Consider the following 21,404-nt stretch of genomic DNA (forward strand, 5'->3'; position numbering starts at 1 on the left):
AGATAGTACCTGAGTGGGAGACTGGGGCAGCACAGCAGGAGGGCTCCCTGGGGCGGAGCCAGGAGGAGGAGCAGGACCGGAGCCAGGAGGAGGAGCAGGACACAGAGCCGCTGGCTCCCTCTGGGCGGGGGTCCTCTGGGCGGGGGGGCTGGCGGGGGTCCTCTGGGCGGGGGGGCTGGCGGGGGTCTTCTGGGGAGGGGGAGTCACACCAGGAGGAACGTCCATGCCCTGGCTGGGTCCGGGTGGGGTGGAGGGGGTCCTGGCCCCCCCAAGGGGCTCCTGCATGCCAGCAGGGGGGGCGAGATGGGGAGAGGAGGGGGCGGAGGAGGTGGGGGGCAGAGCAACTCTGGATTGCGTTTCCTCAATGAGAGGGGTGTGGGGGTGTGAGCCAGATGGACAGCCCTCGGACTCTGGGGCCGGCGGGGGGAGGGGGGGCCCTTCTGGGGGCTCCCGGGTCCTGGGAACCAGAGCAGAGGCCTCCTGGACCAGCCTGCAGACAGAGCTCTGGGTAGTGGGAGGGGCAGGGAGGAGGGGTGATCTGGGGGCGGGGCCGTGGACAGCTGTGGATCCTGGTAGAGGGAGGAGAGAGAGTGAGACAGAGCATGCTCAGGAGCGGGGAAGAAAGAGCAGATAGAAGGTGGCAGGCAGGCTTGGTCTTCAAGAGGAGGACAGAGATGGACAAGTTAAGCAAGGCGGTCTGACATCATGTGGAAAGATTTCTCTGAGCTGAAATCCATGCAAGGAGTTAAAGGCATGATCCTGGGAAACTAACCCTAGAAATGAAACAGGAACGTGTTTTACCAGAAACACAAGAGAACAGAATAAGCCTTACAGCTACACAAGATGGAAAATAAATGTGATAAAGAAAGTGTGTATATCCCAAAGACACAGTCCCCAACTCACCTAGATGCTCCGAGGGGACAGCAGCTGATTTGTCCCCCTCGTCCGCCAGGACGCCCTGCCTGTCTGGGCCATCCATGGCTCTCAGCTTCCAGTCCAGCTCCATCTGGAAGGCTTGGCTCAGAGAGGGCTCTTCTGGCCTCAGGAACAGACACTCCATGCTGGGAGAGTCCCTGGGTCCGGGGGGGGAAGGCAGGGGGAGACCGGCGCCCGGAGCACACTGACCGGAACATTCCACGCTAAACAGCTCTGGAGCGCTCAGAGGAGAGCTGGCAGACTGTCCACTCTTAATGGGGGAGACGGCCTGGACGGGTTTCTCTGAGTAGGAATACGAGCTGCTCAGCTTGCTGCTGCAAGGCTTATCTCCAGAGCCTGAGCTCAGGGCTGGGAAGGGGTTGGTGAACTTGCTGAAGAGGGTTGGAGAGAGCCGCTCTGTGTTGTGGCTGCTGCCACTTGTCAGACCGGCCCCCTCCCCAGACAGGGCCCTGGGGGAGGCCAGGGGGAGGGAGGGGGCCAGGGGGAGGGAGGGGGCCAGGGGGAGGGAGGGGGAGGCCAGGCTGCACTGGAAGGACATGGGGTCAAAGTCCAGCGAGGCCATGCCAATATCGGGGGGGCTGAGGTCAACGTCGTCGCCTGCGGAGCGCGGGGGGGAGATGAGCACTGGGACCCGCATGGGCCCGTCGTCTCCATCACTCTCCCCGGGGGTCAGGTTGTCGTACGAGTTGCAGTGATGCCGGCTGTCCAGGAGATCGCCGTTGAAGGAGGCTGAGAGGGCATCACTGCTGGAGCGAGGGCGCCGAGGACGGTACATCCTCGACTCGCCTGGGAACAGACGGTAACACAGAGACAGTCAGGTACAAACATCAGTATCCGGATATGGTTTCAGTTCTCAGTTGTAGTGTCTTAATGTTCTGAACCGGTATCTGGATGACGAGCATTGAGGCAGCAACACCTCATATAACATATATAACTGCATCATATGACATATATAACTGCATCATATGACATATAACTGCATCATATGACATATAACTGCATCATAGTAATATATTTATTGGATGATTCCAATGATTTTTATAGCCAATATCTTTTCGGCAATAAGACTCATTTTCCACGGTTAACATTAGCTGCTCCACTTGAAGTGCTCAGTATATTTTTGTGAGCGTAGGCTACCATTTCTCCGCAACTTCCTGCTGCATCACAGAAATTAAATGGACTGCTGTTTCTAATTATTCTCTATCGACATTATCGATATTATTGAAAATGAATTAATGTTACGATATATTAATTGAGGGAAGTTATCGCCCAGCCCTACTGTATCATATAACGGGAGAAAGATCAAAGATCACCTTCCACGTTGTGTAGAGAAGTGAGAGACTCCTCACTCTTAGCTGAGCGGAGTGTCCCTGAGTCTGCTCTGCCACCTGGAACACAGAACACAGGCAGACGACATGCATGAAGAGATAAAGCAACACAAAGATGTTGCAGAACAGGGAAGGAGGGAGAGAAGGAGAGAGAGAAGGAGGGAGAGAAGGAGGGAGAGAAGGAGAGAGAGAAGGAGAGAGAGAAGGAGAGAGAACCTGTTAGAGCCATGGCCTTCAGCTCCGTTGGCACGCTGGGGTTGCGCTGCAGCTTGCGTTTGGACATGGAGGAAGCCTTGCCCAGTGTGAAGAACGATCGCCAGCTGCTCACAGGAGACTTCCTGCTGGAGGGCCGCTTCCTGTTACCGGGGAGACAGAGAACATGTCTGAAACAGCTGGACATTTACAGACGACACTTAACAACAGACACGCACGGTGGAGGAGAAAGGTTCAACATACCCTCATGGGTATCAAAATATTGTTCAACTTAACCTAAAGACAGACCTTTCGCTAGGGAACTGGATGACGGTGTGGAATCTGCCCTGCAGTGCGGCAGGGCCCTCCCCCACTTCGATGTACTTGCTGTCGGCCGTGACAGGGGAGTTGATCTGTGCCTGGGTCCGTGCCTGTGCTTCCTCCAGGGTCAGCAGCTTAGTGGAGGGGGACGACACCAGGAGGGACTTGGGACGGGACAACGAGTTGTGGCCTGGGGGTGGAGACACTTGTGAAATGACAAACCATACTGTGGCAGGGAAATGAGGGGGCAAACCTGTTTTCTGCTTAAGAGTTTGGAGATGACGAGACAGCTAGCTGTTCAAACTGTGCTTCCTCAAGACAGACTTGGTGTGTGAGGCCAGCTGCTGATGTAAAACAGACGTATGACACACAGCTGCCCCCCTGATGGGAACCTGTGAGAGGCCGCTGTGCGAGGCTGCTGAGTGAGGCCGCTGTATGAGGCCGCTGAGTGAGGCTGCTGAGTGAGGCTGCTGTATGAGGCCGCCGAGTGAGGCTGCTGAGTGAGGCTGCTGAGTGAGGCTGCTCTGAGGCCGCTGTGAGAGGCCGCTGTGTGAGGATGCTGTGTGAGGCTGCTGAGTGAGGCCGCCGAGTGAGGCTGCTGAGTGAGGCTGCTGAGTGAGGCTGCTCTGAGGCCGCTGTGAGAGGCCGCTGAGTGAGGCTGCTGAGTGAGGCTGCTGAGTGAGGCTGCTGTATGAGGCTGCTGTGTGAGGCTGCTGTGTGAGGCCGCTGTGTGAGGATGCTGTGTGAGGATGCTGTGTGAGGCTTCTGTGTGAGGCTGCTGAGTGAGGCTGCTGAGTGAGGCCACTGTGTGAGGCTGCTGAGTGAGGCCGCTGTGTGAGGCCACTGTGTGAGGCTGCTGAGTGAGGCCGCTGTGTGAGGCCGCTGAGTGAGGCTGCTGAGTGAGGCCACTGTGTGAGGATGCTGTGTGAGGCTGCTGTGTGAGGCTGCTGAGTGAGGCTGCTGAGTGAGGCTGCTGTGTGAGGCCACTGTGTGAGGATGCTGTGTGAGGCTGCTGTGTGAGGCTGCTGTGTGAGGCCGCTGTGTGAGGCTGCTGTGTACCTGCACCCTCTCGTATGAGAGAGCTGAGTTTGGGGCTGAACAGCACATCCACATGGTTGAGGATGAACTCCACCACCACAGACTGGATCCTGACCTCCATGAAAGCAGCCGTCCCACTGAAGCAGGCAGACTCAATCTGTTTGGACCTGGCAGGACAGCAGTTAGCACAGTCACCACAGACACCATGAACACTAACACATATTAGACTCAGGCCAGGACTCTGTCATGTGCCTATCCTGCTCTCACCTCAGCAGGTTAGGAGCCCAGACTCAGGCCAGGACTCTGTCATGTGCCTATCCTGCTCTCACCTCAGCAGGTTAGGAGCCCAGACTCAGGCCAGGACTCTGTCATGTGCCTATCCTGCTCTCACCTCAGCAGGTTAGGAGCCCAGACGATGGCTAGGTTCTTGCTGTGCATGTTGGTGATGTAGCTGAAGGTTGCAAGGTGGGACAGGTGCCTCATGAGGAACTCCAGCGTCCTGATAAGCACAACAATGAAACCCTTACATCCTCTTCTGAGCCTCTACATGAACTGTAGTATGTAGTGGTGGCCAGTAGGGGGCAGTGTGTAGAGTATTTAGTGGTGGCCAGTATGGGGCAGTGTGTAGAGTATCTAGTGGTGGCCAGTAGGGGGCAGTGTGTAGAGTATCTAGTGGTGGCCAGTAGGGGGCAGTGTGTAGAGTATCTAGTGGTGGCCAACAGGGGGCAGTGTGTAGAGTATCTAGTGGTGGCCAGCAGGGGGCAGTGTGTATAGTATCTAGTGGTGGCCAGTAGGGGGCAGTGTGTAGAGTATCTAGTGGTGGCCAGTAGGGGGCAGTGTGATCCACAGACTGACCTGTAATGCGGCGGAGGCAGCTGCTGGATGACATCATGGATTTTGATGAGTCGTTCGTCATCTGTGGCTGCTGACACAGCCTCCTGTGGAGAGGAGGGGGGAGAGAGGAGAGACAGGGAGGGAGAGAGAGAGGGAGATTGGTTCAGGAAAGAAGAAAAATAAGATAGTTAGGGTTAGATGGCCAGAGTGAACTACGTAAGGGATAATGTACAGAACGCCAGTAATTATCGGGAAAATAAGCCCCGACAAGGAGAAGCCAAACCCCTCCGTTTGGCATCGGGGTGCTGTTCGCCCTGTCAGGGCTTCTTTTTAGTTTCTTTATGACTGGCGTTCCATACATTATCACTTAGTTATATTACACGGCTACTTGTTAAAATGAAAAAAGAACTTAACACTTTTTACAATGTATTTGTTATTATTTGTAGTGTTGATCAGCAGACAAATAGTTCGCCAAAGACGTTAGGCTGGGCTTCAGATCAGCTGACGTCGCTAAGCAACGCAGTACGCTGGGGTTGATAAGTTACCGGACTACTTGTGGAGTGCTACGAAAGACGTGAATCCAAGCAAAAAGGCCACTTCCATTGACAGCGGTCAATTATGCATAGCAACGGTCAAATATGGAAAAATAGTTGACCACAGAATGTTGGGAAGCCCCATTCAAGTGAATGGAGCATTCTACAACATTATGAAGAGCCGTGTAATAATTGGGCACAACTGATGGGTGCTATGCTACGAGGACACTGGGGCACGAGGGTACTGGGGTACGAGGGCACTGGGGTACGAGGGCACTGGGGTACGAGAGCACTGGGGTACGAGAGCACTGGGGTACGAGGGCACTGGGGTACTAGAGCACTGGGGTACTAGAGCACTGGGGTACTAGGGCACTGGGGTACGAGGGCACTGGGGTACTAGGGCACTGGGGCACTAGGGTGTTGCTTACCGAGAACTTCTCGTAGAGCTGGTATGTAAGCAGGGGGTTGGGCAGCTCTCTGAAGTACAGCTTGCACAGCGAGCCAACACAGTGGATGTCCTGCAGGTACACATCTTTGGTCAGGTCAGGGATCTGCTCTGAGTCAAACTCATGCCTGGGGACAGGAAGACACAGACAGGGAGAGAGACAAACAGGAAGAGAGAGACACAGGGAGAGACATTAAGTGACCACAGTAAAATGGTGCTCAAATCCATGGTACATAAAAAGTATTGAACAATCTATGTCTTTGTTCAATCTCCTCAGCATAATTTGAATTACTATTTAATCTGTTAATGACAAAATCCTTAAATATCCAGGGATAAATGAATTAAGCAGAATTTTAATTGTTATTCTCTTCCTCCGAAATTAAATCCTGAAACTCATCGAACATAGATAATGTACACATACAGACGTATTCAGGGTTTCCCACAGCACTTTGCAGTTAAGGCTGAACAACACAAGCCTGCTGCCATGGCTACGTTTTTTTTAATTAGCGATATTGGCCTCCCTCCCCCGGTCCATCAGCATCACCCTACCACCTTGACAACCCTGCGGTACCCTGAGTACTGTGTGAATCTGCAGCTCAACCAGATCTGGAAAATCATGGAGAAGATAAACTGGATGCTACGAGGACAGATGCTACGAGGACAGATGCTACGAGGACAGATGCTTTGAGGACAGTGTTATCATCTGTGAGTGACATGCGCCAAAAACCTAGAATTCCACACATTCCATTGTCCTTGCAGTTTGCCATGCTATAATTAGAGGGGTGGTGGTGGGGGTGGTTCCACAGGACCAGGGTGAGTTGGATTAAACAACGTCCCCAAAATCCCTCTGATTAGGTGACATCTAATGCCATCAAAAAAGAGAATTTAGAGGGCCTTTTTCTATCCCAGACGTTACCGTAGTTTCTGGATGTTGGAAGCGATCCCAGACAGGCGGTAGATCCCGTCCACTACGCCGTGCTTCTGGATGAACTCTGTGCAGCTCCTGAGCACCTGAGGGACTGGAACACGACAGGAAGTCACACGACAGGAAGTCACACGACAGGAAGTCACACGACAGGAAGTCACACGACAGGAAGTCACACGACAGGAAGTCACACGACAGGAAGTCACACGACAGGAAGTCACACGACAGGAAGTCACACGACAGGAAGTCACACGACAGGAAGTCACACGACAGGAAGTCACACGACAGGAAGTCACACGACAGGAAGTCACACAACAAATCACTGTTAAAACAGTTGTAACCCACTGAGTGTACTGTAATCACTACATTTAAAAGCTGGAAACAGTTTTTCCTTCTCTGTGGGTTTGTTGGGAGAGAGACACAGGGACACAAAGAGAGAGACACAGAGAGAGACACAGAGAGAAAGACACAGAGAGACAGAGAAGGAGGATGAAGAGAGGAAAAAGCAGTACTGGATGGGAACCTGGACATTAGAACTTTTGTTGTTGATGTCTGATAGTTGACAAGGAGCGAGAGAGAGAGAGAGCTAACTCGCCCTCGCTGACACTGCCACACTCCTTGACCTTTACACCCTCCAAGAACGCGTTGCTGTAGTAACAGCAAGGGCTCCATAGGAGGGGGGGGGGGGGGGTCTTAGTCATTAGTCTAATCTGCCTCTGAGACGGCAGGCATGACTGTTGCTGGAGAACACTGACCCTTTAAACATGTAAAAAAAAAAAACATCACCTTGTCAGGAAGACTACTCTGTCTGTTGTGTCAAGCCGGGGCGTTACATGCGGTGTAAGCTAGCAGGCCTCTGGCCAGTTTACCACAACAAAGCCCAGCACTAGTGAGGCAGGGAACACAAACCCCTTCAGGGTAGGGACCAGTGTCAGCTGCTGACCCCTGACCCCACCAGCGTCTGGGTTACAGCCACTTGCCTGTCTCACCTCGTAGCAAGAAGCCCAACACATTGCCACTATCCAACCCTGGTTTTACGGCGGACTGCTTCTCAACAACACCTACAGCCTTCACTACACTGTGCACGGAGACTTCCCTTGGACCTGGGCATCTCTCTCCCTTCAACAGAGTGCAAATCTCCTTGTTAGGTGTGTGTGTGTGCACAGTAAGGTGTGTAAGGTGTCTTACCATCATGGGCTGAGTTGAGAAGGTGTTCTCCCAGGTCACAGCCAAACACCCTCTCCCTCAGGATGCCACGCTGCTTCAGCTTCTGCTTGGACGGCCGGGACTTCATGAAGCTGCGCAGGAACGTGATCAGCTTCCCGTGTTTCTTAGACACTGAGGACAGAAACACACTTCAGAAACACACACACATCCAAGCACGTCCTTCGAGGTTGAGGCAACCCCAGGGGGCTCTCACACCATGACTGTCCAAACTGTTCAGTCTCCCTGGTGTATCTGTCTGTTTACAAGACACATAAGCTCAGGAGAGAAAGTTTGTGGAACTCATTTGCTGTGAAGCATTTTCTCTCTGAAATCCCTTTCTCCCATTCTCAATGGAACCAGTGTTGCTTCAGTTACAAAAGGCTCATGGAAGGCTGTAAAGTTCTTTTGAGATGTTTAACACCGTCTCCAGTCCTACCATTCACCTCCAAGGCAACTCTAGAGGCATGCGCCTCATCCTCAGGACCAAGCCTACACAGAGCAAAGATGGGCGGTCATTTGAAAACTAAAATCCCTGCATTCACACAATGTGTCTGGAAAAAGAGGCTACTCCTTTCAGAAGACAGATCCAGTGGTTCTTGATTTGGAACAATATGGAAAAGCAATCAAGTGGAAAAACCCCTCTATTACTGAGGCGATCAAAGGAGTTAGGATAGCCACAAACTTTGTTCCCAAATCCTCCAGGACGGAGCTGCAGCTGGGCAGCTGAAAGAAGCCTTCTGGCATGATGAGTTGAACATTATTCATCTTCTATCAGACTGTGTTGTCTCTACTCTTCAAGGTGAATTACTAACTTCTGAATCTCGGTGTGTGAACACTGAGATGGACAGACTGAGGCCTATTGTCAGGTCAAACCAGCCACACATCCCAGACCACAGGCTAACAATGACATATAGATCAACAGTTCAGGCTGGCTTGCATGGGCAGTGTACTATGGTTTTAAAAGAATTCCCCCATTGTCCGGCAAAACAAAGCAACTATTGCATGTTCTTATTTTGTTATCAAGTTAATACTTCAGTGACACAGTAACAACTGCACTAAAGACAGGGTTAGGGAAACTCTGGAACTGAATATCTGGAACATATAAGCATGTCAGTCGACCCCCCCCTTCATTCATCTTGTTGGATCAGACACATTCCAGTCTTTCTGCCATGACAGCTGCTGTAGCAATTCAAGTAGAAAGGAAGAGAGAAGGTAGAGAGAGAGAGAAGGTAGAGAGAGAGAGACGGTGTACAGAGAGAGAGAGAAGGGAGGATTAAGAAAGGAGAAGCAGTCTTGGATAGGACATATTAGAACTGTTGTTGATGTCTGAAGCACACATACACAGGCTTCATGGCACAGTGGGACACCTCAGGATCTCTCCCTCGCCACTGCATTCCTGTCTCTCACTGTCTGTCTCCCTCGCCACTGCATTCCTGTCTCTCACTGTCTGTCTCCCTCGCCACTGCATTCCTGTCTCTCACTGTCTGTCTCCCTCGCCACTGCATTTCTTTAAACTCTTCTGAAGACAGGAAGTCTGTATTGTTCCAGATATACACATGTGCATGTAAAGAAATACTTACATTTCAAGTAAACATGTTCAATTATCAAACACCTGAAAACTTAACGGTCTGCTTGTGGTGACCTGGCTGGACCATTCCAGCTACTTGGCCAGTAACCCTCCTCTCTGGTAAATCCCTGGTTTGCATTGTTTTACTCGGCTGGCTGGCTGGTTCAGCTCTGCTGGCTGGTTTAACTGTGCTGGCTGGCTGGTTTAGCTCTGCTGACTGGCTGGCTGGTTTAGCTCTGCTGAATGGCTGGTTTAGCTCTGCTGACTGGCTGGTTTAGCTCTGCTGAATGGCTGGTTTAGCTCTGCTGACTGGCTGGTTTAGCTCTGCTGACTGGCTGGCTGGCTGGTTTAGCTCTGCTGGCTGGCTGGTTTAGCTCTGCTGAATGGCTGGTTTAGCTCTGCTGACTGGCTGGTTTAGCTCTGCTGGATGGCTGGTTTAGCTCTGCTGGATGGCTGGTTTAGCTCTGCTGAATGGCTGGTTTAGCTCTGCTGACTGGCTGGTTTAGCTCTGCTGGATGGCTGGTTTAGCTCTGCTGGCTGGCTGGTTTAGCTTGCTGGCTGGCTGGCTATCTAGGCCACAGAGGGAACACCCATCTGAGAATAACACCAACAACTGTAATATGCAACATGCTGGCGTCAGAATCTGGAGATCTTAAAAGTCCTTACTCATCTGTGTCCAGGCAACAGCAAAACATTTCTTTTAGTATTTCCTAAGTTACAAAGCGGGTGAACGTAAAGAAGCCATCTTTGAGGCAGTCCTGTTGAAAACATGTTGGCTTGTCCTCAAACAACCACAAATCCTTCAAATCCAGCCTCCAGGTGAAAATGGGCTCTGATTAAGACTATTAAAACCTGGAAATTATTAACAACTCCCGAACATGGTTCAGACAGGTAACCTTCTCAGCTATAAACTATAACCAGTCCTACATATTCTAGCATTCATCTGGAGGAAATAAATCAGGAGTTTTCATTTGTCAACATAGAATTAAACAGTGCCACAAAATGACTGTAGCCCCTACCCCTCCCACCAGCAGCAAAAACACACACAGCTGCCCCATCTCAGCCGCTCTGAATAAACCCTGGGATATGTCAATACATTCTAGATTTGAATACAATCCGACTGACTGTAAGGATCCAGTTCGGATAACATATGCCATCTCGTGAACGGGAGCATTCTACACTTCTACTTCGGACTATGATGAGTACGTGTGGGGAAATAATTTAACTGCGAATAAACACATTCTTACCTCCGTTGGACACGGGACAGGACTTTGATCGAAATATAAACTGTAAATCCGAAGTTAATTACCGACATTTCGTTCGATATGTTCGCAAGAAAAACGGCAACTCGTAAAAACTGAAACCGTTCATCTTCACGTAACAGATAAAAGTATAAACCTCATGGGTCGGAACAGTTACACGTGAGAGTACCTCTCATAGTCTGTTGCTCGGCTCAACCACTCCGAAAGAAAACGTCTCATTTCCCTTCAGCTGCCGGCCGGCCCCTTGCCCGTGTCAGTTTACAATCCAACCGCACTCGTTTGGAAATTTGTGAAAATCTATCTTATACGACCGCTATTTTCTTTCATACTGTACTTAACATTTCGGTCGTGATTGAAAAGATCACATCTTATTTGAATTGTATCGTGATAATGACAGCTGGGGTGGTGGTTGTTTATAAAATCAATATCCATAGTCTGCGTGTCTGAGAGATTAAATTGTTATCGGACAAAACATATGTTATGACTGAGGCCTAAACATAATCTGATACTTGTGCACAACCATCTCAAATTAGCTGTAAAAAGTATTTAACTACCATCTAGCAGTCTAATGGTAACAGAAGCCTTTTCAGCTATTTGTGAACTGTGTCCATACGCACCGTGGCATTGTGTCCTAACAGGGACCCTTATCCGTAATGAAAGGTTAGTAGGTGTGGTTTGTAACACATCCACCAGGTCTCTATAGACCAGGTTTACAGCAGAGAGCATGTGCACCAGGAAACTGCTGTCTGGATGAGAAGACAAATATTCCTCTCAATTCACTCTTCTCTTCTCCTCCTTCCTCTCCGTTGCTCCCTCAGTGTCAGAGAACAGCTGTCTTGGCCCACTGGTGTTCACAGCTGCCTGTCACTAGTCTCCCGACAGGAAGTGACCTGGGCTGAGGGAGGAGGTGGGGGAGGAGGGAGCCAGCTCTTTAGACAGGAAGTGACCTGGGCTGAGGGAGGAGGTGGGGGGAGGAGGGAGCCAGCTCCTCAGACAGGAAGTGACCTGGGCTGAGGGAGGAGGTGGGGGAGGAGGGAGCCAGCTCCTCAGAACCAGCACCTGCTGGTCTGGTCACAACTGACCCACAATCCTTTGTGCAGCAGAACAGGCGCAAATACATTGATACAAACCTGTCTGCACCAGTTCTATCAAGCAGTAGTTTGTCCCTGTTATATGGATACTGCATGGTTCACACTAGGTTTCCCACCTGGCCCAGTCGTACCTGTACTCCCTTAGAGATGTTTGGCATGCGGGGAAGCTGGCTGAGAGACCAGGGTTTCCAGTTGGAACAGCCTACTTCAGTCTCCATGGAGTCTCTCACTATTTCAGGACAAAGCTGGGTGCTCAAAGGATTGTTTTACGGCCCATCGAATGAAAGGGACAGAATAAATCAAGCTGGAATGAGCTACCACCCCACCCTACCACACCACACCCTCCACACACAAACACTGAACACACACACACACACACCTTTCTAGTCCTACCGAATGCATCCCAGCTGGTGCTGGATGAGACATTCAAACAGCCAGGTACCCATGTTCTTCCCTCAACTCATTTGCATCCATGTTGAGAAGTAAACATAGAGCATTCAGGTGTTGACGTCTCCACGGCGATCACCACGGTGATCATTTCCTGTAGTTACTGTAAGAAGCTACCATTCTACCTGTGTATAACCTCAGCAGTACATTCCCATTTCAACTATAAAACAATTCACTGACACAGTTAGTGACTCAGATTACAAGGGTTTCAGTTTGGGTTTTTCAGAGAAACAAGCTGGCACAACAAGGAGACTTAGCTTCATGAGGCTAGCTACTTAGGGCCTACAGCTAGATTAGTACACAGGGTTAGGGCCTACAGCTAGATTAGTACACAGGGTTAGGGCCAGCCTACAGAGAGATTATGTATACTGCATCTCGTGCAGACAGAGCTACCTGAGTTCAGCCCGCAGGGGGTCACCGGGTCAACCCACAAACTGTCCTGCTTTACATTCTCCATCTCCAGATCTGCATGCAGGGTGGAGGATGAGGCAGGGTGGAGGATGAGGCAGGGTGGAGGATGAGCCAGGGTGGAGGATGAGCCAGGGTGGAGGATGAGCCAGGGTGGAGGATGAGCCAGGGTGGAGGATGAGGCAGGGTGGAGGATGAGCCAGGGTGGAGGATGAGGCAGGGTGGAGGATGAGCCAGGGTGGAGGATGAGCCAGGGTGGAGGATGAGGCAGGGTGGAGGATGAGGCAGGGTGGAGGATGAGGCAGGGTGGAGGATGAGGCAGGGTGGAGGAGGGAGGGAAGAGAGGAAGGTACCCGGGGGAAAAGGTAGACAACATGTCAGTCAGAGAACACTGGGAGGAGCAAGCAGCATGTATGTGTTGGACACTGTCCTGCAAATGTGATCGTCAAACTAATAACGCACTGATGATGCTTGAATTGGCACAAATGATTTATTTTTCTATAATTGTTGAAGGTAACAGGTGAAGATGCAAGTATAAAGGAGTATGTGTGTGTGTTCTGTATGACAGTGTGTGTGTGTGTGTGTTCTGTATGACAGTGTGTGTGTGTTCTGTATGACAGTGTGTGTGTGTTCTGTCTGACAGTGTGTGTGTGTTCTGTATGACAGTGTGTGTGTGTTCTGTATGACAATGTGTGTGTGTTCTGTATGACAGTGTGTGTGTGTTCTGTATGACAGTGTGTGTGTGTTCTGTATGACAGTGTGTGTGTGTGTGTGTGTGTGATGGATGGATGGGATGGAAGGAGGAGGTGTGTACCAGCACGTACAGGGTGGAAACAGACTCCAGGAAGTGGGTCTCAGGCTGGAGCAGGGGGAGACTGTGGCAGGGGGGGAGGGAGGCAGGGGGAGGGAGGCAGGGGGGGTGGGGAGGGGGAGAGGCAGGGGGGGAGGGAGGCAGGGGGAGGGAGGCAGGGGGGGGGAGAGGCAGGGGGAGGGAGGGGGGGGGAGGCAGGGGGGGGGCAGGGGGAGAGGCAGGGGGAGGAGGAGGCAGGGGGGGGTGGCAGGGGGAGGGGGAGGCAGGGGGGGGGGGTGGCAGGGGGAGGGAGAGGGGGGGAGGCAGGGGGGGGGCAGGGGGAGAGGCAGGGGGAGGAGGAGGCAGGGGGGGGTGGCAGGGGGAGGGGGAGGCAGGGGGGGGGTGGCAGGGGGAGGGAGAGGGGGGGGAGGCAGGGGGAGGAACAAGATTAAACATGTTCCCACACCAGCTGTACACAGACCTGGCGTGGTGACTAGCAGGTGTACATCACATCAAACACTAGACGCTCAGAATACACAAGACACCATCACGCCGCTGGTCTGAGGTCCTTGTGGAGTGGACCCTCAGCAGGGACCAGGAGAGACCGTGCCAGGTACCAGCAGAGAGAGCACACACTCACCATGACGACCACATGCTCCCCATGACCCTGCAGCACTGCAGCTGCATGAACACACCTGTGTGTCTGACACCGTGCATGTGTGCTGACGACTGTTTGTATTTACAGTCAACTACAGAATACTTGTTTGGGTAGGATTCTCTTAGTTCATCATGCAAACATGAGCTGAGGCGACTATGAGGTTAACCAACTGTCCCGCCTGAGGTGTTTGAGTGATCCATACTTCAAGTCATTTGATAAGGTAGCCCACAATATGTAAATAAGATATGAGCTAGGTATTTACTGAACAAAAAGCAACCTTATTTGTTCAACAAACTTATAAAATGACCTTTTAAATTATCTGGGAAGTATATTTTATGAATCTCAGATGACCATCTCAAGTTGTTCACTACTGTGAGATCCTGATAGCTTCTTTAGTTCTTCTTATTTAGCTCCTCTCTTCTAAAGACATGACGGACCACAACTTCCAACAAGGCAAAACGTTCTATAAGGAAATACATCCTAAACCCACAAGCAGCCATTGTGGTGCTGTTAGAAACAGCAGGGTGACTGTGGTGGGGTTAGAAACAGCAGGCTGACTGTGGTTGTGTTAGAAACAGCAGGGTGACTGTGGTGCTGTTAGAAACAGCAGGGTGACTGTGGTGCTGTTAGAAACAGCAGGGTGACTGTGGTGGGGTTAGAAACAGCAGGGTGACTGTGGTGCTGTTAGAAACAGCAGGGTGACTGTGGTGGGGTTAGAAACAGCAGGGTGACTGTGGTGCTGTTAGAAACAGCAGGGTGACTGTGGTGGGGTTAGAAACAGCAGGGTGACTGTGGTGGGGTTAGAAACAGCAGGGTGACTGTGGTGCTGTTAGAAACAGCAGGGTGACTGTGGTGCTGTTAGAAACAGCAGGGTGACTGTGGTGGGGTTAGAAACAGCAGGGTGACTGTGGTGGGGTTAGAAACAGCAGCGTGACTGTGGTGCTGTTAGAAACAGCAGGGTGACTGTGGTGCTGTTAGAAACAGCAGGGTGACTGTGGTGCTGTTAGAAACAGCAGGGTGACTGTGGTGGGATTAGAAACAGCAAGGTGACTGTGGTGGGGTTAGAAACAGCAGGGTGACTGTGGTGCTGTTAGAAACAGCAGGGTGACTGTGGTGGGGTTAGAAACAGCAGGGTGACTGTGGTGATGTTAGAAACAGCAGGGTGACTGTGGTGGGGTTAGAAACAGCAGGCTGACTGTGGTTGTGTTAGAAACAGCAGGGTGACTGTGGTGGGGTTAGAAACAGCAGGGTGACTGTGGTGGGGTTAGAAACAGCAGGGTGACTGTGGTGATGTTAGAAACAGCAGGCTGACTGTGGTTGTGTTAGAAACAGCAGGGTGACTGTGGTGGGGTTAGAAACAGCAGGGTGACTGTGGTGATGTTAGAAACAGCAGGCTGACTGTGGTTGTGTTAGAAACAGCAGGGTGACTGTGGTGATGTTAGAAACAGCAGGCTGACTGTGGTTGTGTTAGAAACAGCAGGGTGACTGTGGTGGGGTTAGAAACAGCAGGGTGACTGTGGTGATGTTAGAAACAGCAGGCTGACTGTGGTTGTGTTAGAAACAGCAGGCTGACTGTGGTTGTGTTAGAAACAGCAGGGTGACTGTGGTGGGGTTTGAGGTAACTTACCTGGCTTTGGCACAGAGTTGGTGACGGACTGCGGCACCTTGTCGTTTATCAGCTCAACACACTCACTGGGGAAGAAACCAACCTGGGGGGGAGGGAGGGAGGTGGTAAACTGAACAATAAACAGCTTTCATCTACTGAAGTCTTCGAGTCCTGTAAGACTACTAACAACAGAGCAGATTTGAGAGATTTCCTGAACACTGATAACAGCTTCACAGGTCCTGGAAAAGCATGTTGGAAAAAGGTTGGCATGCACCCAGAAAACAGTTCAAGTGTACTTTGACCACAGCATGCCACTTGGCATCACATTGTTGTTGGCATGCATGTGCTTGTGAAGGTAGGTTATTACAGCATGTCTGCTGGTTAAATGAAGATGTGTTTCTGCACATCTGTGATGTCAGAGGAGGTAAGGCTCTCTGTCCAGATGCTACCAGTCACTCAATACAACAGTCTTTTACTGAACAAGTGTCTGTGTGTGTGCGCACGTCTGTGTGTAATTAAATTAGTAAGTAAGACTTTATTTATATAGCACATTTCATACAATAATAATTGTAGCTCAAGGTGCTTTACATAAAATCAATAAAAACAATAATACAAGCGATAAAAGTAATAATTAAAATAGCAACAATAATATAACTAATAAAAGTAGTAAAACCCTTCTGAGATAAAATGACTTAAATGCTTCGGTAAAAAGGTAGGTTTTAAGCTGTCTTTAAAAAATGTCTAGCGTGTTTGCTACCCTAATATTTATGGATAATTTGTTCCATAGTATTGGGGCGTAATTAGCAAAGGCCGAATCACCAATCTTCTTATGACTGCTTCCGGTGACCTCTAATAGGCCTGCGTTTGATGATCGCAGTGTTCTAGCTGGTGTGTAGTTTATAAGGGAGTTAGCAATGTAGCTAGGTCCTTGTCCGTGTAGAGCTTTGTCTGTGAGGTAAAGGACCTTAAAGTCAATTCTGAAGGTAACAGGGAGCCAGTGTAAAGTAGCTGTGTGTGTGTGTGTGCGTGCGTGCGTGTGTGTGCGCATGTATGTGTACGCGCATGTGTGTGCCTCCAACCTGGAAGCCGTGCTTGCCTCTCCACCAGGTGGTGTCCTCCTTGGGGGGCATGTCTATCACAGACACAATGTCCCCAACCTGGAGAAAGGACAGGAGGAGAGAGGACAGGAGGAGAGAGGGACAGGAGGAGAGAGGGACAGGAGGAGAGAGGACAGGAGGAGAGAGGACAGGAAGAGAGAGGACAGGAAGAGAGAGGGACAGGAGGAGAGAGGGACAGGAGGAGAGAGGGACAGGAGGAGAGAGGGACAGGAGGAGAGAGGACAGGAGGAGAGAGGACAGGAAGAGAGAGGACAGGAAGAGAGAGGGACAGGAGGAGATAGGACAGGAGGAGAGAGGGACAGGAGGAGATAGGACAGGAGGAGAGAGGACAGGAGGAGAGAGGGACAGGAGGAGAGAGGGACAGGAAGAGAGAGGACAGAAAGAGAGGACAGGAGGAGAGAGGACAAGAGGAGAGAGGACAGGAAGAGAGAGGGACAGGAGGAGATAGGACAGGAGGAGAGAGGGACAGGAGGAGATAGGACAGGAGGAGAGAGGGACAGGAGGAGAGAGGACAAGAGGTAGGACAGGAGAAGACAGGGACAGGAAGAGAGAGGACAGGAGGAGACAGGGACAGGAAGAGAGAGGAGAGAGGACAGGAGGAGAGAGGACAGAGGGACAGGAGGAGAGAGGGACAGGAGGAGAGAGGACAGGAGAAGACAGGGACAGGAAGAGAGAGGACAGGAGGAGAGAGGACAGGAGGAGAGAGGACAGGAGAAGACAGGGACAGGAAGAGAGAGGAGGAGAGAGGACAGGAGGAGAGAGGGACAGGAGGAGAGAGGACAGGAGAAGACAGGGACAGGAAGAGAGAGGACAGGAGGAGAGAGGACAGGAGAAGACAGGGACAGGAAGAGAGAGGAGGAGAGAGGACAGGAGGAGAGAGGACAGGAGGAGAGAGGACAGGAGGAGAGAGGACAAGAGGAGAGAGGACAGGAAGAGAGAGGGACAGGAGGAGAGAGGGACAGGAGGAGAGGAGTCCATGTTTATGAAATACGGGTCCCATGATTCCATTGAGGATAAGTCCCAGGAGGGAGGTGAGCTGGGCACTGTGCCCCTAGCCTCTGGTTAGGGTCAGGTGTGGGGTCAGGAGTGGGGTCAGGGTCACCTCAAAGGAGAGCTCGTCGGCTGCCTGGGCGTTGTAGCGTTTGATGACGTGGGCTGCAGCGATGGCGGGGACGTTGATGGACGACTCCTCATGGACCAGTAGGTGGTTCCCCTTGTTTTCCACCTGAAGCAATACACACACACACACACCACACCACACCACACGGTCCTTCCATCAGTGTGAAACAGTAGAAACCAGGACTCATCAGACCAAGCAACCTTTTTACTTTAACTACAGTTCACTGTTCTTGAGACAAGCAGGAACTGTTTTAGTCTTCTCCTCCTCTGCTGTAAGAAAGAGTCAAGGTGGGACAAGACGTGTGTTCGACCCCCCCTCCCCCAGCTCTCCCCCCCCCTCCCCAAGCTGTCCCCCCCCTCCCCCAGCTCTCCCCCCCTCCCCCAGCTCCCCCCCCCCCCAGCTCCCCCCCCCCCCCCTCCCCCAGCTCTCCCCCCCCCCCCTCAGCTCTCACCTCCATCCAGGTGAGGACGGGCCCACAGTTGATCTTGTTGTCGGCGATGGCTGACAGGCGGGACAGGTAGGCCATCAGCATCTGGCACACGGCCTGTATTTGAAAACAACCACAAAGGAAGTGAGATCACACCCACACAGGAAGTGAGATCACACCCACACAGGAAGTGAGGGTTGGAACCTCAGTGCGGTCTCGCAGGCCGTCTCCTCGGGGCAGCTCAGGCAGCAGAGAGAAGCGCCGGTCGTAGATGCAGAGGTGCAGGTGCTTGTCCAGGACGCGGAAATCCTCATAGCTGCGCTTCACCATCCAGCTGCGGCCCTGCAGACCCAGGGAGGAGCAGACCTTCAACACCTGGGCTGGGTGCTCTTTACACACTACATGACTATATGAAGGCTTTAAGAGTTCCATGAATGTCTCGACAGTGGTGTCTGCTCGTTGCAAACAGACATCACAACCACATCTGGAGAGGCTGACATCAGTGGAGCGTGTGTGGCTCTGAGGCAGGGATAGCACAATACCCAAACACACACAGGTTGGCAGGGCTGCAAAGTACTTCAATGGCATAAAAATTATACAGATAGATATGGTCTAATGTGACTGTACTGGTTGGAATAGTACAGATATGTTCTAATGTGACTTTTACTGGTTGGAACCGTAAAAAGGCTAACCAAAAGAAACTTTGCACTTGGAACCAACATTGCACCACATGAAATGATTTCTCCATATTTCCATGCAAATGTAGTTCATCTTGTTTCCATCTCCAAAGAAGTACTCGCAGGCCTCTCTCAGCCAGAGCACAGGGGAGGGAGAGGGAGAGAAGGGGGAAGGAGAGGAGGGAGAGGGAGAGAAGGGGGAAGGAGAGGAGGGGTGAGGGGGAAGGAGAGGAGGGGTGAGGGGGAAGGAGAGGAGGGGTGAGGGGGAAGGAGAGGAGGGGTGTGGGGGAGGGAGAGGGAGAGAAGGGGGAAGGAGAGGAGGGGTGAGGGGGAGGGAGAGGAGGGAAAGGGAGAGAAGGGGGAAGGAGAGGAGGGGTGAGGGGGAGGGAGAGAAGGGGGGCTGATCTCCCTAGACCCTACACCTACACCTCTAACCCTAACCTTACACCTACACCTCTAACCCTAACCCTACACCTCTAACCCTAACCCTACACCTCTAACCCTAACCCTACACCTCTAACCCTAACCCTACACCTCTAACCCTAACCCTCTCCTACACCTCTAACCCTAACCCTCTCTTTCACTCCTTTTAAAGAACTGTGCTTGTATCCAACTTCTTTTATGGAACAGTGCAGGTGGGCTTAAAAGAGAGAGAGAGACAGAAAGTAAGAGAGAAAAAGAGAGAGAAAAAGAGAAAGAGAGAGAAAGAAAGATTGAGAGAAAGAGTTGAGTTGGAATTTCCAGGGACGAAACCACACGTCTTGCCAAGGTCGTGGAAATGGAATATGATCCAGAGGAAGAATGTGCGAAACCAGAATCCAGTTTGTCATTAGACTACAGCTAGACCCCTACAGCTCTTTGAGAAATGATCCACTTTTACACTGAGAAGGTTGTATTACTTACTGTGTTTAATCACTACTTCAGAAAGAAAGTACACAAGCCTATCAGCCAACAAGACAGTGAGGAGTTGTTTTAGTAAAATTTAACATCCTGCCTGACACCTCAGAGCTCAGGATAGAGCAGACACCTACAACAGGAAGAGATGACTCACTGGATGCTAGGTGCGCTCCCTGGAACTCACTAAATAAGGTGATTGTGGAAAAATGCTCCCAGCACCCAATAAGTTATAAGTCAAGTGATGGTCTACATAACGAAGAGGGGGCAGTGTGTCTGGGTGCAGTGTGTCTGGGTGCAGGAGGGGGCAGTGTGTCTGGGTGCAGTGTGTCTGGGTGCAGGAGGGGGCGGTGTGTCTGGGTGCAGTGTGTCTGGGTGCAGGAGGGGGCAGTGTGTCTGGGTGCAGTGTGTCTGGGTGCAGGAGGGTGCAGTGTGTCTGGGTGCAGTGTGTCTGGGTGCAGGAGGGGCAGTGTGTCTGGGTGCAGGAGGGGGCAGTGTGTCTGGGTGCAGGAGGGGGCAGTGTGTCTGGGTGCAGGAGGGGGCAGTGTGTCTGGGGGCAGGAGGGGGCAGTGTGTCTGGGGGCAGGAGGGGCAGTGTGTCTGGGGGCAGGAGGGGCAGTGTGTCTGGGGGCAGGAGGGGGCAGTGTGTCTGGGGGAAGGAGGGGGCAGTGTGTCTGGGGGCAGGAGGGGGCAGTGTGTCTGGGGGCAGGAGGGGGCAGTGTGTCTGGGGGCAGGAGGGGGCAGTGTGTCTGGGGGCAGGAGGGGCAGTGTGTCTGGGGGCAGGAGGGGCAGTGTGTCTGGGGGCAGGGGGTGCAGGAGGGGGCTAACCCAGAGGACTGTACCTGGCAGCAGATCTGGACCAGGTACACCAGTTCCTGCCACTCATAGCCATTCCTCGTTGCTTCACTTTGTTCGTCCGCAAGAGACAGCTGTGGGCAGAGAGAGCGAGAGCATTAGCACTTTGTTCTGCTAGCTAGCTAGAGCATTAGAACTTTGTTCTGCTAGCTAGAGCATTAGCACTTTGTTCTGCTAGCTAGAGCATTAGCACTTTGTTCTGCTAGCTAGCTAGAGCATTAGCACTTTGAAGTCAAGTAAAATTTTAGCTACATGCTAGCCAGGAGACAAGTCAGATCGCCGTACAAAGTCATCATCTCCTTGCAAGACTATTTAAACAACACAGTTCTCCACAGTCATTGGTCCATCCACAGGTCACATGTCTCTTCTTTCATTGGCTCCCTTGCATAGGTCTTGCACGTGTGTAAGTTTGGCCCTGCCAGGCTTACCAGAGTCAGCAAGTTTATATGCTGTAAGGATAAGTCCAGCTTAGTGTTAAATTGGTACGGTCTCCCTTTCTGCTCGCAAAGGATGTTGAACACAGTATTATTTTATACAAAATAAAAGGTTATATTCTGAATTTCTCTGACATGTATCATTAGACCTCAAACCATCTCTGAAGTAGTGTTGCGATAGAGGGACGACTGACACCACTGCCCAAGTTCCCCTTTCAGCACAGTAAGGAAACAAACACATGTTGCCCCTACAAGGTATAAATCAACCAAGACAGAACATACACATCTCTACT

General features: G+C 51.6%; 1 protein-coding gene across 3 annotated transcripts in view; it reads right to left on the reverse strand.

Annotated features, from left to right (window-relative positions):
* arhgap32b (Rho GTPase activating protein 32b) overlaps nt 1-21,404 on the reverse strand; it is a 34,784-nt gene that overhangs the window by 2,785 nt on the left and 10,595 nt on the right. For 2 of the 3 annotated variants that reach the window (XM_047043301.1, XM_047043302.1), the window contains 19 exons: nt 20,665-20,751; nt 18,457-18,594; nt 18,277-18,369; nt 17,808-17,930; nt 16,667-16,744; nt 15,609-15,690; nt 13,358-13,408; nt 12,519-12,590; nt 7,741-7,890; nt 6,544-6,646; nt 5,611-5,755; nt 4,671-4,753; nt 4,207-4,314; nt 3,837-3,982; nt 2,766-2,967; nt 2,481-2,620; nt 2,250-2,324; nt 904-1,722; nt 10-569 (listed from right to left, as the gene is read on the reverse strand). In XM_047043301.1, the coding sequence (XP_046899257.1) occupies nt 10-569; nt 904-1,722; nt 2,250-2,324; nt 2,481-2,620; nt 2,766-2,967; nt 3,837-3,982; nt 4,207-4,314; nt 4,671-4,753; nt 5,611-5,755; nt 6,544-6,646; nt 7,741-7,890; nt 12,519-12,590; nt 13,358-13,408; nt 15,609-15,690; nt 16,667-16,744; nt 17,808-17,930; nt 18,277-18,369; nt 18,457-18,594; nt 20,665-20,751 (3,255 nt within the window). Of the gene's footprint in view, nt 1-9; nt 570-903; nt 1,723-2,249; nt 2,325-2,480; nt 2,621-2,765; nt 2,968-3,836; nt 3,983-4,206; nt 4,315-4,670; nt 4,754-5,610; nt 5,756-6,543; nt 6,647-7,740; nt 7,891-11,204; nt 11,478-12,518; nt 12,591-13,357; nt 13,409-15,608; nt 15,691-16,666; nt 16,745-17,807; nt 17,931-18,276; nt 18,370-18,456; nt 18,595-20,664; nt 20,752-21,404 lie in introns of those variants that run through there. The other variant, XM_047043303.1, reaches the window with a different exon arrangement.

Source organism: Hypomesus transpacificus, chromosome 20 (genome assembly GCF_021917145.1).
Source record: "Hypomesus transpacificus isolate Combined female chromosome 20, fHypTra1, whole genome shotgun sequence".
NCBI lineage: Eukaryota > Metazoa > Chordata > Actinopteri > Osmeriformes > Osmeridae > Hypomesus > Hypomesus transpacificus.